Here is a 17,946-nt window from a genome sequence, read left to right as displayed (position 1 = left end):
TCTTGTTGAAATTATTTCACGTATAGTAAAAGTGGAAACTAGGGTAGGCAACATTGAATGACACCTATTCATAATGCCTAATCTAAGTATTAGGTCGGGGGAAAAGTCTTTTCGCATTATAGTATGTATGAACTTGTAATAAAATATTTTTTCTACACAAATACGCTCGCTATTGGGGTACCTCACGAGCTCACTGAAAGAAACCTAATGAACCGTGTACTCATTTGTTATTCTTGAAGCTAAAAAGATTTTATTACAAGTTCAAACATACCATAATGTGAAAAGACTTTTTCCCCGGCCTAATATTCTGCTGATATTTTTTTAACCTATTAATCTTAAAATTTAATATTGAAAACTATACAAAAAATTATTAAAAAACGTTTCAGTTGGTGACTTTTACATTTTCTTTTTTACTTACCTATACTATTGTAAAAATCTTTTTGCTAAAGCTAACAAAAACTTATCTGGAAGTTATGAAACACACCATAAATAAAGTAGTCACACAAGCGATGAAACAGGATCTACGATACTAATAGCTGTTGCAGACTCACTTCACTCCAGTTATATTAGTCATGCAGTTTCCTATAATCTGTTATATACATCTGTATCAAATACTCACGACCTAAATATGGAGCTTTGCTAACTTATTAAAAAGTCCCAAATATTGGTTTTCTACTACTATTTTCAATTATAAAACAAGAATCTACGCGTGATAGAAAATTAACTCCATCGTCTGTCTATCTGTTCAGCAAAATCTCTAAAATTACTGAACGATTTTCGTGAAGCTTGCATCAATATATAGGTTTCTTATAATAAAGATATCTAAATCAGTTAATATTTGAGAATCAGAAGTTTAGACTTATTTCTCCTTAAATAGAACTTTCTTTCAGTTTCCCTTAAAATTTGTTCTACACTCGTACCAAGTAACAAAACGATACTGTAGCGACGGTTATCGCTCCACGTCTTAGTAGATGGTGAACCAAAATATTGCTCTCCTGTAGTCCCGGCGCGGTCGGGTGCGCCCACATGGTCGCTTATAGTGTTGTTGTATACTATCGATATTGATTTATCGATTATTTAAATCAATATTTGTAAAACCGATCTGTGAAGATGTGTTATTAGGCTTGGCTTTTCAGGAAATACTGAAAATTTTGAGTTATTTTTGTGGTAGAGCAATTTATGACATCTGATTTTGTGCTAGTTTATTATGCTAAAGTTTAGCGCAGAATGTATAATGTACAACTAGGATTGTGCATTTGATTTGAAGAGAAAATTATACTATTAAATACTTTAGTTTTGTTTTCATATTAGTGACAATGTAAATAAATTTTGACCTCTTTACGTCATTTAAACGTTAAAACAAATAAAAAATATCTTACAGTAAATCAAATAAATCAACAATCCTGAACTCGACAATCATTTCCAGACTCAATACATCCCTATTGGGCACATCTCCCGTCTTAAGGAGCGGCCGCGCTAGTCACTGAGCAACCGGCGCGCGCGCGCCCGTCTAACGCGATCCAAAAATACACGCCGACCCGGCCACAACGCGCCATGGCTTGACTAAACAAATACATATACAACACTATTCCATACAAAAATCGCTCATATTCGGCATATTTCGGCATTTTCCGTGAAGTGTGGTGGTTACTCATGGTGCGATGTCGCCAACTGCTATCGGAGCGGATTTGCCGCAGTGGTGCGGCAAGACTGAAAGCTGTCCTCAAGCGCTCCTCGGCTGGCTGTACTTGACTCACGACCAGAACGATCAGGTATCAAAATCCCGAGCTGTTTATTACAAGCTTGGATAATTAGTACCAAAATAGATGTTCTTAATCTATGATATCGAGATGAATATTTCGTAAGCTCTCTCGTCGCCTATATCACTTTCAGTAGTGATGTTACAATATTGTAATAGAACAGTTTGTGTGATGTATGTGCCATTTCTCCCTGATCCGGATGACGTCACAGGTTAGCAAAATAAATCGGCGTTTGCATCGTGTGAGTCAACGGTTCAATTCATAATGTTATGATGGAAACAATCGTGAGAAGCTTTTGTAATACTGAACGTTAAATAGATTACATATGTGCTGAAAACACGAAAAGATATTATATACATATATGTAAAATCGTTATTTTTATGATTTTCATAAATGTCTAAAATTCTCAATTAACTTTACACTGTATAATTGAAATAGCACCTATTTCACCTTTGCCAGGGCAATTTTAACGTTAGCTATGACAATGTTTACTTTGCCCTTAAAATTTAACTTTGCCTGTGCAGTGTTACCTTTAGCATCTAAAAGCTATAAATATTACTTAAATACTCAAGATCTGTTCGTAAAGCTAAAAGTCCTTGGTAAATTTGCCTTTGAATTTGTGATCAAAACATCTTTGCCGTCTGTCTCAATAGGCAATGTTGTCGTTTGATCTGAATTGTTTAACCTCGATATAAATTATTGTCTTTTTTATTAGAACTGATTGATGGTAACAGCTATGACACTAAAATATATTATTTTATTTTTCTCATTAAGATATTACGAGTACAATACAACGAAATGTTAAGACATCTAAGAATTCCACATTTTCTAAGATAATTTGGCTACGTATATAAAATGCATAAAATATGATTTGAAATACAAACATAAACAAAAAGTACATAATCAAAAATCAACATAATAATGGAAATATTTAATTGCATCGTCATTTCGCTGCCTCCGTATTAACATAGTAACTAGAAAAATCTTAAAAATAGTTTCAGCCGGTCATAACTTGTAATCAAAACAAACGATATATTTTCTCTATTCATTAAAATGGCCTATCCAAGTTCAATCACATTCAGTTCAACAGTATTAAAACAGAAGTAGTACATGCTCCGATGAAAATAGTCACGCTATTCACGTTCAAATCGCACCTAAATCCTGTCGGCATGCGGTCATTGACATAAAAATATTATACGCGGCAATACGCGCATTTACGCACTGTATACAGCTCTTCCGCGCATAATTTACAAGTATCAAGACAATTAATTCGCGGTATTATTTGTGGAGTTGACGCAGCTGTCATTTTTTCAAATTTAGAAACTGTCATTTGTGAAAAAAAATGTTTTGTTTTTTTTTTATTATGATTGTTTTTGATGTTTATAGTTCTGTTCTGAAATTGAATTGATCAAATTATGAAGATATGTTTTTTTCTTATAATTAGGATTAAATATCAAGCACAATGATCTGAAATAAACTAGCCTTATGGTCTCTGATCACGGGTTAGACAATAGTTTCAACTTCCGACTTCGTCTATTGGGACGAATCTGAATAATCTGTAAGCTAGATTCCATAAACAAACGCTACGACGTAGGAACAGAGTACCAGTAAAAAATGTTACAAAGACGGGGAAAATTATGACCCATTCTCTCTTATGTGACGCAAGCGAAATTGTGTGGGTCAGCTAGTATTTAATGTTAGCAAAATAATCAGATTATATTTTATTTCAACCGAAATACAAATAGCCTGACAACAATAAACCATTCTCTATAATCTTTTCAGTATTTCCCTGTAGACATTTAGCCAAAAGAAACGTACACAGTGTGACCTAAAACGTGGTAGTTTAAATGTCCTGTTTAGCATTCGCTTTGCAAGTTAAACGTTCTGCTGTTACTTATGTCCTTATTCATGATACTGAAATAACAATAGTGAAACTGTTTTCTAGTTTTATAAATAAAAAGTCTACGAAAATCTTAAGCGAACTGACAAGCGGGTATCGCGATTTTTTACCACTATTGTCGATAACCAGCTTGCTATCGAAATATCTTTAATAGAGTCTGACGACTTAGTAGAGTAGAGACCATTAGCATGTACGATTTATCTAGACTATAATCATTAATTCTATGTAGGTATTTCCGAAATAAACTAGATTTTTCAAACTGGCCACTGTCATTTGTACCTATAAGTCACTACGCGGACCGTGTGGCAAATATGAGCTAGTTTAAAATAAAGAATTATAAACAATAGAATGAAATCAACTTTAGACCGAGGAGGTATTTTGCTTTAATATACGCGTTTAACCTCATAAATATAACACAGTAATACAAATCGTAGATGAAAATAACTAAAAACAGTTGAACAATTTAGTCAAAAACCAAACATTATGTTTGTTATGACGCGGGAACGTGTATTTGTGTTCAGTGTTCAGCTTCAGCGCGTGTTGTAGCGAGACGGTTGTAATAGCTGTACAACTAGAACACTAGCGCTAACAAATTATTGTTATAGGTTATTAACACTATGAAGCTTTTTATATATTGTCTTGAGTGGATAATAAAATACGCAGCGAATTGGTTGGTAGAGCTTGAATTTTTTCATGTTTTTGGTGATTTATAGTGTTCCGTACCCAAAGGGTAAAACGGGACCCTATTACTAAGAATCCGCTGTCTGTCTGTCTGTCTCCAGGCTGTAACACATAAACCGTGACAGCTAGAAAGCTGAAATTTTCACTTAGCTTTCACAAACTTAGCTTTTTTTACAGTTTACTTTAAAAACTCTATATGAAATTCTGATTTGTTACTCGTACCTATTAAAGAAGTCTGTTAACGAATAGAATGTGTTGTGCGTTTTTATGTCTTTAAAAAAGGAAACCTTCTTAGATCGTATTTGATCGTGTGACTGAAAACAAAGTACACTGACATTCAAATCGTGTTTACATGTATGCCGATGACATGTGCCTACTGTTTGCATCTAAAGATCTCTCTGAAGCTCAAGTGAACATACAAAAAGACTTCGAGAGAGTCACACAGTGGGCACATGACAACGGTATTATATTGAATGTAGCGAAGACTAAGTGTATGCACATATACTCGCCCTACAACCAGCGTGCTAAGTCCGTCAGTAAATGCGATTTGTCAATAGTTGGACACACTTATCATTGTCTGCATGAGAATAAAATAAACTGTAAGTGTAGTAGTATACAATTAGTAGACACATTCACTTATTTAGGATTGGCTATTGATAAGAATTTTAACTGGAAATCACATGTCAGTAATGTATGCAATAGACTTAGATCAGTGGTAAGTAAATTCTATGCCCTGAAACATGTGGTTAACACACAAACATTAAAGATGATATATTATGCCCTCGCTGACTCAATACTTAGTTATGGTCTTAGTATATATGGGAGGACATTTATTTCATATTTAAGAGAAATAAAATGTATACAAACTAGCTTAATTAAATCTCTGGTCAGTAAAAATGTCAAAACCTTGTGTAACAATCAATATGAACTATTGTATCCCATTATTAAAATATTACCAATAGATCTAAAAGTTAACTTTTTAATTGCAATAGAACACTATTATACAGACGAATATAAAATAAAAAAAGATAACCCATATAAAACTAGATCTGTCAGGGAGGGAAAGTTAGTCGTACCAAAAATTATTAATTACTATGGAGAGAGATTGTCTGAATATATAGTTCCTAAAATATTTAATAACTTTGAACTGCTCAGAGCAGAACCTAGGTTAAGTAAAGATTGTATAAAAACAAAGCTCAGGGACTTATTGCTAGGTAATAAAGACGTCACTATAAGTGAAGTTCATGGCCGTGAGCAAACGATAGTAAGAGAAAGAAAGCTTTGATTGTAATGTTTGTTTAGTTGTAACTATAATATTTAGATAAGTATAAGAACTTTATTATTTTTTCCATTTTTAAACATAATGCATGCATACATGTACATAATAATATAATGTAAACGAGCGTATCTCGCCAACAAGCTGTGTAGCTTGGCGAGGAGAATACATGCAAAACAATATTTTGTATTTTATATGAATAAATGACTTAAAAAAAAAAAAAAAAAATATTGAAGTATAAAAAAATGGTCACAAATTTCCTAAATTCTCTTAAAGTATACAACTCTTGACCAGACTATCGAAAGCAAGGAACACTTCCGTACATTCATGTAGCCCTGGTACAATGGTAGTGCACATGTGGCCGGTATGGCCGTAAACTCTATAATTAGACCGCATACACCTCTCTACCTGTCTGGTTTCTATCAAGCATGTCAGCACTCATTCCTTACACATTTTTATGTGAATTGTGGATAGTTTTTTCGTGTGTTACGTAAAATTAGTTATGTATTTAATTGCAGATGTTTTGGTTTGGTTTAGATATTTGAAATTGTTGTGTAAATTCTTTCTGTTATATCAACAAAAAATAATTAACTATTATTTTGTATGTCAAATTGTAACACAAAATGTAGTCAAAATCACATAAATTATAAATAAGCTTGCATTGAAGTTTATTATTTATGTTTTTGAAGTAAAGTAGGTGCTGATGAAAAAATATTTAAAATATACTAAAAGAAAAAGATGCGTAAAATATTATTTTCCCAATAGATAGGCAGAGATTTCAATTGTATTAAAATTTCAAGCAACAACAATTTCCAACAAAACAATTATTTAAATATCGCCACTAATAAACAAATAACAAAAAATTATTATCGTTCACCAACATAATGACGTCACAATGACACTAATGACGTTTCAAAATGGCGTCACCTTGAGCGGTGAAACAAGGTGATCAAAGCGCAGGATGTCGACTAATAGCAACCTAAGAACAACATTACATTTGTGATTGTAACATGAGACATGATGCTATTGCTTTAAGAGCTTTGGGATGTTGCGGTACAGACGATATAGTAGGTATATGAGAGCGATCTGAAGTTCACTTTTCACTTAACTTTTACATCACGTTTGTTAACCGTGCAGGTGTATATGAAATACGGTTTCTTCTGGAAGCTTTACCACTAGGCTTATACGTGAAGGTTAAAAAACTGCGGACTACTACAAAGAATATTCTAACAGAAGAATTAAAATTGGATGTGTATTTTCATTCAAAATGAACTATGAAATGTCTCTCCTATCATAATAGTTCAGTATCTTATACTAACGTCATTAACGAAACGTTGACGTTTCATATAATGTATTTAAATCTCCTCTCTCCTCCATATAAAAAAGTAAATATTAAATAATTATTCAAATATTAAATCACACACACTTAGGAGACCTAGGTAGGTTATATATATACCAGGAAATCCAACTGGCAGCTATTTTCAACGAACTAAAATCGGAACAAATAAGCATGATATGAAAAGCCTTGTCAAGTCTATGATTGTGCCATCATTTTATTACTGATAATATTCGTGTAGTATTTAATAGTCATTCTATTAAGAATCTCAACAAGCAGTTATTAGGCATCGTTAACGAATGGGACATCGAATTAGTGGCCTCGTTCTAATTTGAGTTTACAATAGTCACGGTGGAAGGTATGTCGTTTTCTATTGAATTTTTAATCAAACATTCTTGAAGAATCGTCCCTGTTGTCGTATTTTGATTTCCCCAATACCACTTGCGAGGAAATTCGAATAAATTTAGAAAATGTGTTTTAGAGGCAGTTTGTGCCAAAAAATGCCTGAATCAGCTTATTTTTTTACTGCGGGCCCTCCAGCATTTTACCTGTTAGATTTTAAGAGAAAAATATTAATAATTTTTGCTAAATCTTGCTATAAAATGTAGCATATATACTAACGCATTTATAATGTTAGAAAGGATTCTGAAGCGACAATTCCGTGCTCTAAGATCTGTGACTGACGGTCACGAGCTACCGAGTTCAATTTCCGGATAGTTCAAAGTGTGTGAAATAAGAAAATTATAAATAACTTCTAAATATTCGCTAGGAAATTGATGACTTCTTGTATTATCCAACTAGTTTTAACTACTAGGCTGCAAATGCATGTGTTTGGAAAAATACCAGATGTGCAACAAGCACTATTCTCCACAAGTGGGATAATCATAATAATGAATAAGGTACTGATTCACAAGCTCAAACTACGAAAGTATGGACCATATGGACTATGGAAGCCATTTATTTTTTACAATACCAGAAGCGTATTAAAAAGACTACTTAAAAAACAACCTAGAATACCTTAAAATTTTGAAACACGTCTCAAGTCCTAATATTAGGTCGGGGAAAAAGTCTTTTCGCATTACAGTATGTATGAACTTGTAATAAAATCTCTTTGGCTTCAAGAATCACAAATGAGTACACGGTTCATTAGGTTTTTTTTCAGTGAGCTCGTGAGGTACTCAAATATCGAGCTTACTATAATGCGAAAAGACTTTTTCCCCAACCTAATATATTCTAGTCTTAAAAATAAGTCTTTGACCACTTTTTGAAAGGATAAAACTTTTATAAAAACATCGAAACACGTACCAAATAATTAAAAATTCTTCAACATACGTATATGGAATATTCTTAGTCACAATTACTACCCAAGAATAGCCGATCCAAAGTTCAATTTTTCATACGAATTGCATTGAAACGAAATGAAGATTATAGTTAGAACGTTTCCGAAAATTGCTCCGCCCACCGCCGCCGTGGCGCGTATTTTTAGACGAACAGTAAACAAATGTGCACTATTAAAGATATATCCGACTTTATATCAAACTTTATGCTATGTATGTAGGTTTATATATGGTGTTATATGATCTTATACATCATTATGTGAAACAGGTGGATAAAAGTGTTTATCACTACATAGTATAAAGCAAAGTCGCTTCCCGCGTCTGTCCCTACTGTGTTGTTAGATCTTTTAAACTACACAACGGATTTTGATGCAGTTTTTTCAATGTATATGATTCAAGATATCGAATATAAAGCAATTCGGTCGGTCGTGGTTGTCATCTATTGAGATAAACATCATTACCTATCTCAAATACCCTTAGCGCCTTAAACAACTTCGAAACTGAATTGCCCAGTATACACACAATAGATAAATAATTAGAAATTCAGTATAACAATTATTGTTATTAAATTCTATATCTATGTCTATCTCTATAATTTCTTCAGCTACTGTATACAGTCATAACTTTTAAACTCTCGCGTTGCATGTTTAATGTATAATAGAATGCTCTCCAGTCAGCCTGGGACCACGGCGAGTGCAACCTGCGCCGAAACGTTAGGCATTTTAAGGTAAAATGCGTGTTCGCGTAAATTCCCGTATTCTATTATACTGTATACAGTATTTCATCTCTACCAAATAATATTAATAAGATATCGTCCATTTAACAAATGATTCCGGTTATTGTCCACAGTGACCGGTAAGAGGCGGTATCGTTCATCGCGAGACAATTGTATCGATGAGTGCGAGTTTATTGTCAACAATCAGCCTTTAATCACTACTCTTCAATATTCAATTGGAACGATGTTAAGTTCTATAAATGGACTATGAATTAAATGATATGGTAGGCATTTTGGTCTTGTTTAATCTACAAAATTACTGTAATGACACTGATAAATCTGTTGTTGTTTTACTGTCTACGGTGCTACCAAGCGTGCAGAGGTCGCGGATTCGATTCCCAAACATAACAATTTTTTGTGCTACCAGAAAATGTTGTTTTGGGTCTAGTTGGTATATATGCTATAAAAAACAAAGTCGAAGTATTCCAAAAAAGAAACCTTGATAAACACTCCTAGTAAATTATCAAAAAATAATAACGGCCACTTAACCGACAAATCAACAAGGAACACCCAAACAAACCTTTCTATTCCCGTCTCGACACCCCCACATCCATTAAAAATCATTAGCACATACAAACAAACACACATACAAACATACAAAAAAAACGCCGCATTAATACCATTTGTGTTAGAGTGTGATTCACGGCGTCAACGCACGTTCGAAATTGGAACAAGCGCAATAATTCGAAGAACAGATGCGCGTGCGCACCCCGGCCGGCCAATCAGAGCGCGTGCTTCATTATTTACTGCAATTTCATTTGTCTAATCGTCCCCGCATATTGGTTGTGATTAAAGAACGTCTAGGAATGTCGTGTGTCGTCTGGAGATTTCTTGTGAATGATTTTTGAAGGTTTTTAATCATCGATTCTGTTGTGGCATCGATGGTTGTTATATTTTTATGGATCTGCTTGGGAAATAGATAGTTGGTACCTTGGTACATAGTATGTAGAACCTACATAATAACAAAAAAATATCATGGAACATCTCACGCACGATAGTCTGATTTTATACTAAGCAGAGCTTTTACAATGGTAAGCAGCTTAACTTCTGCGTCATATCAAGGGTGCAGTTATTTCCTAAATTATGAATACGTTTATTTTAGAACAACAGTGGTTGTTTTGTTCCCCTTGCTATTAATGTTTATCCATTCACATGAAAGTTTGCAAACTTTTGAATCTAACCTAAGCTTGTCATCATACTGTCGTTTGTTTTGTTATTTTGAACTATATTTCTCCTTCCAGTGGGTGCCCGGTTCAGTATGGGGTCCTCTCCCGACGGCGGCGCCAGGGTCTGCGGCCCCCCCAGCCGACGACAGCAGCTCGCTAGCGGAGCAACTGGCGGCGTTGTCCCTCCGGCGGCCTCCCAGGCCTCCGCCCCCCGCCTACATGTGCCATCTCTGCTTTAAGAAGGGACATTATATTGGAGACTGTCCTCAGGTAAGAGAAAATAAATAAAATATATAGCACAGGAATGTGTCTTACTTATAACAATTAAGGCATTTTTAAAGCCTTTGTTCTTTGGGGTCTATGATAAATCCTATCTTAACTATTTGAAACGGCTATAAACAGACCAATAATGATAAATAAACGATCGTTCATAGCAAAACTTGTGAACGCGCTCCACTAACTGAAAAGCTTATATGAATTTAGTTCTAACTAAGACAAGCACATCCCGGCTAATTAGAGAACCTCAAAGTCTCTCCTCTAAAACTGTTCCCACACAAAATTAACTAATTTATCTATCTCAAGGTTAAACAAAATAATTATATAAAAACGACGGCCTCTGTGGCGCAGTGGTTTAGGTGGTCGCCACGCCACTACCTTTGCGTCGAGAGATCGTGGGTTCGATTCCCACCCGAGACAATTATTTGTAAGATCAACAAATAGTTGTTTCGGGTTTAGCTGCACTTTGTGTCCATTCTTTGTATGTTTGTAAAAGTCCCCGCGACATAAGGACACTTCTTAGTGCGGGAGCTTTTTAGAAGTTTCGAATCCCTCAGTGAATGGACCTAAAATAAAATTAAAACCACATCTCTAATCCCAATATCGTACGACAGACCAACACACCATGGTTATTGGCACGGATCCCGTAAACAAATTAATTAAAACCAAAATTATTGCCTAAAACGTGACTTTTTCAACACAAATCTTTAGTTTTTATATAAAAAATCAATTAATTGTAAACTAAACGGTATTTCCGTTGTCGTCTGGGTACACGTCGTACGATACTCGGCACAGAGCCAAGTTCACACGAACTATTATAATTTTTACTTCTATCGGGAGAAATTACGCGTTTGGGATACACGTGTTTTTTTTTCTTAGCCTGATGGAGGGTTCCACTGTTGGGTAAAAGCACTTACTTCCTACCCTAATTTCCTTCCAAATCCCCCTAACGGCGGCAAGACCCGGCCAGTCCTTCTCAAATGCGTCCAGGTCATCCCGCCTTCTTCGTTTGGGTCTCCCGTGGCTGCGATAACCATCTCCTGGCACGTTTTCACGGCAGTTTTTGTTAAATAGTAAAAAAACATCTTATATACTTTATTTGAAAGTTTCGTATTCAATTGAAGACTTAACTGATTCGACTACATCACGTTGACAATATTCAAAAGAATACTCATTTCTAACTAACTAAAAGTGGAGGTTTTCAATTCATCTGTATTTTTACCAACCGTTTTGCTGGTTTATTCTTCTTACTATCGACTATATTATAGCAATTGAACAGTAACCTATTGGTAGCATGAATAAATTACCACTGCTAATATATAATACTTATGTATGTAATACCACAATACCTGTACCCATTTCCGCAATAAAGAAATTTGAATTTGAAAACGACAAAAAAAAGATAAATTGTCCTGAATATCAGAACAAATAATTACAATATAAAGCTTCATGCTTCGACCAAATCTATGAGCCAACTGATATAATATCAGTGCCTGAACAATGATCACACACAAATCTGTTGATTGGCACACACATAAATCTTGTTATCTTATCTTAAGTTGTATTGGGAGTCAAATCACATGACTCAGCTTAAGATTTATAACGACAGACATGCCTACTTCAATGAAACAGTTTGGACACTCATTTTTTTTGTGTTACTTATACATACTTATATTAAAAGTATTCTTAACCTTAAAACCTTAATGTGTTGATATCAACGGAATTTTACAGAGATTAATGCAATCAAGCATACTTACATCACTTTGAGAATACACTCATAGTAACCCGTGCCGAAACGTCCGGAAATATATTTTTCCTACGTAACTTATTACTGTGTAAAGTTAGTGGCGAAACGTGGGAGTATTTTATACACCTCTGCCTACTCCCTTGAGTGTAAATTGCGTGATATTATGTATATATTGTATTTATATTAAGATAAAAATTGGCCAAATTGAATTTGTTCATCGCTCAATCAGCTGTTACAATAATAGCCTACTAATAAAAACCGGACTCTAAACTCATTAAAAGTACAATTTTCTTTAATTGTTTAGAATACAATTCCCAAATTAAACACAGAAACAGGAGAGTAGTTTTTATAGGCCATTATTTGTTAGTTGAACACGCACACACACAGAAGAACAGTGGATCATTGTTACACATAGCGGATAGAACAGCGTGTTTCAAGCTTGAGTCGATTGCCCATGGGTTAAATGGGTTCATAGAATTGGGGTTGTCAATGCTGCTTTGTTTTCAGTTTTAAATATTGAATAGATATTTAAAACTGACTTCTTCTTTGAACTTGGTAGTAATTTTATCAAAAAACATTTAACTTCTCTTGATCTGCAGAAATGTGTTATAAACTCTCTTGCCCTAGGCCCTCAGTTCAAAGGCTACGTAAAGCGGTCTTGGTAGTTGCGTGAAGACGAAAATCGTTGCGTATCGAAGACTTACTTAGAATTTAAGAAGGACCTTACGGAGAAAACTTTGTATCTTGTATGTCTGAGAGTTCTTTTTTAAGTTTCTGAAATAAACGAAAGTATTCGACCCGCTCTTGGCTAATGTGGTCGTCAGTGTCTTTCACTGTAAGAGATGTCTCCTCTTCCGGCATCCAGCCGTGAGCCCATAATGAATGTTGTTTTTTCTGTAACGTTTAAAATAATAAATACAAAAAAAGAAAGTACTGCAAGCTGGTACAAATAATTACGATTGTGGCTTTGCAATCTCTAGTTCATTAATTAGTTTTACCAACAATCTGAACATTGGGAAACACCCGTGAAAAAAGAGTTGTTAAATCCTTCGATGAAAGAGCTCCTCTAATCACCAGTACAACAATATACAAACAACAAAGGCCGTCTATTTAATATCACAAAACATCATAAATGTATCAATTCTAAGAAATTGATAAGTTTTTATATTTATTTCCTTTGTTAATTGTAATCGTGTCGTTTTGGCGCTGACCCCACGACCTCTGTTAGGTTTTAATTAATTTAAATATGTTTAAAGTTATCAATTTGATTTTGCCGACAAACAAACCGTATGTTTTAAGATAGTATTTACAAAGCATTTTTCAACTGACGTAGGGTCTTATTGTATTTGATACCTTAAATTCCTAACCGAATGTTTATTTATACCCCTTGCTTAATTTAAGGTCTGAATACTAGGCATATTAATAAACTCAGCGCTACTAAATGTTGTTGAACCTATCAAAACTTCATCTCGAATCTATACTTACTAATGTTTGTTTGTTTGTTTGTTTGAACGCGCTAATCTCAGGAACTACTGGTCTGATTTGAAAAATTCTTTCACTGTTAGATAGCCTATTTATCGAGGAAGGCTATAGGCTATATATCATCACGCTACGACTATTAGGAGCGGAGTAGTAACGAAAAATGTTACAAAAACGGGGGAAATTATGACCCATTCTCTCTTACGTGACGCAAGCGAAGTTGCGCGGGTCAGCTAGTCGTAGATCTCAAAACTTCATCACTTGCATTCTTTTCCACTCGGTTCAAAGCGGCTATCACAGTTGGATAGACAATAAGTTGTATACCGACGGTCAACTCATACCTTCTGCTAATGTTCCAGGCTCGTCCCAAAGGCGAGGGTCTGACTCCGTACCAGGGCAAGAAGCGCTGCTTCGGCGAGTACAAGTGTCCGAAGTGCAAGCGCAAGTGGATGAGCGGCAATTCTTGGGCTAACAACGGTCAGGAGTGCATCAAGTGTCGCATCAATGTCTTCCCTCATAAACAGGTACACAACTTACACATTGCACTAAAAACATGACTATAGTAATGTCCCCGGCGCGGCGTAGAAACTTGACCCACATTTCGAAACCTGGCAGTGGGATAGTTTTTGATTATTGTTACTATAAAATACACATAATACAAAAAAAATCATAACCTGATGGGACGAAAAGTAAAGATGCAATAATTTTCATTTTTTAATCTAACTGTACGTCTCCGATCATTTCATGTTACTAGTTCTTATTCAGCTCCTAATGATGATAGTGTAATATAGACAACCTTTAGTCAGCCTGCGACCACGGCGAGTGCAACCTGCGCCGAAACGTTAGGCATTCTAAAGTAAAATACGTGTTCGCGTTTATTCCCGTATTTTATTATACCTACATTAAACTTGCAACGCGAGAGTTTAAAAGTTAAAACCTTAAGGCTTTTAACTCTTCATATCATAAAAATACAATGTATAATTTACAAACCCAAAAGATCGCTCGATAAATTAACTTTACTATCAACTAAATAACGTCTTTGCATCTGTAACCTCTGCACAGCAACGGCACAAATAACCACTTTAATTAACTATTCCAGAGGCCGCTAGAGAAGCCAGACGGGCTGGACGTGAGCGACCAGTCGAAGATCCACCCTCAGCACCTGTGCCAGAAGTGTCGCTCCCTCGGATACTACTGCCGCAGGGAGTACTAACAAACAGAATAGAAAATCTGTGGTACTACTAAAAACATATTCTAATTATCTCTTGCACCAGCAAATCTGAAGATTATAGATTAAGCATTATGAAGTACGCTCCAGCGTTTAAAGTGAGGGTGTTACCATGTCTTAATATAACCATAGACTTGTTTAATTTATCATCTAGGTACTAAAGCAGCATTTACGCTAGAGGAGCGAAGCACGAGCACAAATTTGTGTAGTGTAGAATGACTTAAGAGCCACGAACGAGTGCGTTTCTGAAAGAGTTTTGTGCTCGGCTCGTGCTCGGCTCGTACTCGGCTCTCCTAGCGTAGACGCAGCTTAAGGGCGCGTTCCCACTATGTCATGACGACAGATAATCGTGTAGTTTTAAGTGTCGTGGCTCATGTGTTTAAATGGAGGTGTTCACATATAGAACGACATGACTTACTGTCGTCTACGACATTTTTTTGCAGTGACGACAGATTATCGTGACCGTGGGGACGGCTAGCACGACAGTCGTAAAACGATAAAAAATCGTTAGATTTGTAGCTTGCTAATGATGTGCAAACGATACAGCAACTGCCGTGAAACGATAAAGTGTCGTCGCGATCCAATGGGAACAGCTAGATACGACAGTCACTACACGATAACAATTTTTGACGACAAACAGTCGTCATAATGGAAATAGCTAGAGAAGACATTTGAACTACAAGACTATCTGTCGTCACGACATAGTGGGAACGCGCCCTAACATGTTCAAAAGTCAACTACTATCTATTATGATTCATTGAAGTTTGGTACCACAGGTTTTTATGAGTCTACACGTCCGTTTCATGGTCAGAGTGGTACAATTACTTAAACGCAGATTCATTTATACTTACTAGATATAAACTACTTACTTTAGATATAAGTACATTATTATTTTTAAAGATTTAAGATAATGAAATGTATATTTCGAAGATTATATTCAAAAAGATTTTTAACTTTTAACATATAAGTTGTAGGGGCGGTTGCAGTTTGCCAAATGTAATTCCGAAGATGTGAATGATGATCCATTTACCACAAATGTTCTGTTCGTGAATGCTAGAGCCTCGCAATTTAACTTTATTTTTCTGAGTATACCAACAAGTAATATGGCGGAAGGCTTGCATGCATAGAGGATTAGGCAAGGATGACGACTAATAGGTACAAAAGAATACCTACGTCGATGTCTCCATCACCTTCACTCATCTACGTATGTTGCTATTTACCTTTCGCCTTCTGCGAAGCGGCTTGTTTCTTTTAAATTAATACGTCAAAGATTTGTTCAAACTAGGAATTTATATCCATCGGATAGTTTTTTGTCACTCATTCATAAAGTGTCATGCATACTTGCTCCAATATTTTTTACTGCCCGTTGAAAACAACTAATTAATTATACACTCAGCGGCAGAAAAAGTGGCCCAAGCGCTTATCGTGAATTTGTAAACAAATTAAGTAATATATGAAAGATATATTGTTGTAAGTAGTTGCGAAGTGATCTGTTTAGTGTTATGAAGTGTTGAATTTCAGATTAATTTAAGTGACGGATGACTTTTTCTAACAATGTGTGTTAGAACTGAATTCAGTGTTGATTCGAGAGGTCAGTTGAATTCTGTATTTTGAAATATTGCTGCACGGAAACGATTTTCTTTATGATTTTTATTGATTATTGGTCTATTTAGATTTTAGAAAAGATTTGAAGATGCCACTTACTGCTGAACAAGTGGCTTAGGTGGTCTTGTTGTCCGATCAGGGCCATTACCATTGAGAGGTGGCTGCATTTTTCAATGTATCGCGTACCACTTTAAGGTCTGCGATTAGGAGGTATCGTGAGACTGGTCTCTATACGCGGCGACTAGGAATTGGACGAACACGATGTACATCCGCAAGAGATGACCGATTTGTTAACCTCGAGGTGCTGAGAAACCGCTTTCTGACAGCGTTTGAGATTCACTAGAGGCTTCAAGCGGCACGCGGAGTCATTCTTAGTGAACGGAACATGAGGCGAAGGATAAAAGAACGTAATTTACAGGCAGGAAGACCAACCCGAGTACCAGAACTCGAGAGACACCATCGAGTTGCGCGATTACGATTTGCTCGTAAACATGTGAATTGGCTATCGACCAATGGAGCAAGTTCTTATTAACCGATGAGTGCTGAGTAGCATTAAGAGCACCAAATGGTCGTGAGAGAGTGTAAAGACGCCATTAAGGACGGTTTTTTCCCAACACAACACGTCAGACGGTCAGTTACAAAGGTAGGTCTGTTATGGTATGGAGAGGTGTATGTTTGGAGGCACGTACGAAGCTTGTCATCGTAGGTCAGCGCCTAACAGCAGCCGGGTACATTGAAGAAATCTTCCAAGACCATGTTGTACCACTTATGGATTTCATTGGTCGGGAGGATTAACTCTAATGCAGTTTAATGCGCGCGCTCATAGCGCCCGCGTTGTGGAATCGCACCTTGCTGATATCGGGATTCAAAAACTGGCTTAGCCTGCTCACAGTCCAGACATCAACCCCATAGAACATGTCTGGCACATGCTAAAAAACAGTGTATGCGCACTGCCCAACCCACCAGAATCACTTGGTGAGCGAAGAACCGCTCTAGTCAGAGTGTGGGATAAAGTTCTTCTAGAAGTAATTAAAACATCCTCCAAAGCATGCCAGAATGCATGCAGGTCACCATAAATGCTAGAGGAGGTAACACGCGGTATAAACTAGATTTTTTCTTTGGTGCAGAATTAGGTTTTTGCAAAAACTTTCAGTAAGCGATTTCGACAAAAGCTGTATTTTTTAATTTTTCCCATTTTTGATTAAAAATTACGACTATTTAGTGTAAATTGTAACTAAACTTGTGTATAAACTGTTTAACTAATAGTTATAGCCAAAATAGTAACCGATAAAATCGTAATGATATTCTAAAAAGTTTTATCGTAGTTTTGCTTTGGGCCACTTTTTCTGCCGCTGAGTGTATTATTTTCTCCACAAGATG

At 35.8% G+C, this 17,946-nt stretch overlaps 1 protein-coding gene across 1 annotated transcript; it reads left to right on the top strand.

Moving 5' to 3' along the window:
- The first annotated feature begins 1,471 nt into the window (after nucleotides 1-1,471).
- LOC142979313 (zinc finger CCHC domain-containing protein 24-like) lies at nucleotides 1,472-17,083 on the top strand. Its single transcript, XM_076124161.1, has 4 exons — nucleotides 1,472-1,772; nucleotides 10,307-10,501; nucleotides 14,093-14,257; nucleotides 14,833-17,083. The coding sequence occupies exons 1-4, from the start codon at nucleotides 1,662-1,664 to the stop codon at nucleotides 14,944-14,946; spliced, it is 585 nt and encodes a 194-aa protein (XP_075980276.1). The 5' UTR covers nucleotides 1,472-1,661; the 3' UTR covers nucleotides 14,947-17,083.
- Nucleotides 17,084-17,946: the final 863 nt, after the last annotated feature.

This window comes from Anticarsia gemmatalis, chromosome 16 (genome assembly GCF_050436995.1).
Source record: "Anticarsia gemmatalis isolate Benzon Research Colony breed Stoneville strain chromosome 16, ilAntGemm2 primary, whole genome shotgun sequence".
In the NCBI taxonomy this organism is placed as follows: Eukaryota; Metazoa; Arthropoda; class Insecta; order Lepidoptera; family Erebidae; genus Anticarsia; species Anticarsia gemmatalis.
This window is presented reverse-complemented; position numbering and strand designations above follow the sequence as displayed.

Excerpts from the sequence above, each read along its gene's own strand:
- LOC142979313 (XM_076124161.1), top strand. The coding sequence starts at position 1,662 with ATGTCGCCAACTGCTATCGGAGCGGATTTGCCGCAGTGGTGCGGCAAG. Across the intron at positions 10,502-14,092 it reads ATATTGGAGACTGTCCTCAG|GCTCGTCCCAAAGGCGAGGG; the intron begins GTAAGAGAAAAT and ends CTAATGTTCCAG. Across the intron at positions 14,258-14,832 it reads ATGTCTTCCCTCATAAACAG|AGGCCGCTAGAGAAGCCAGA; the intron begins GTACACAACTTA and ends TAACTATTCCAG.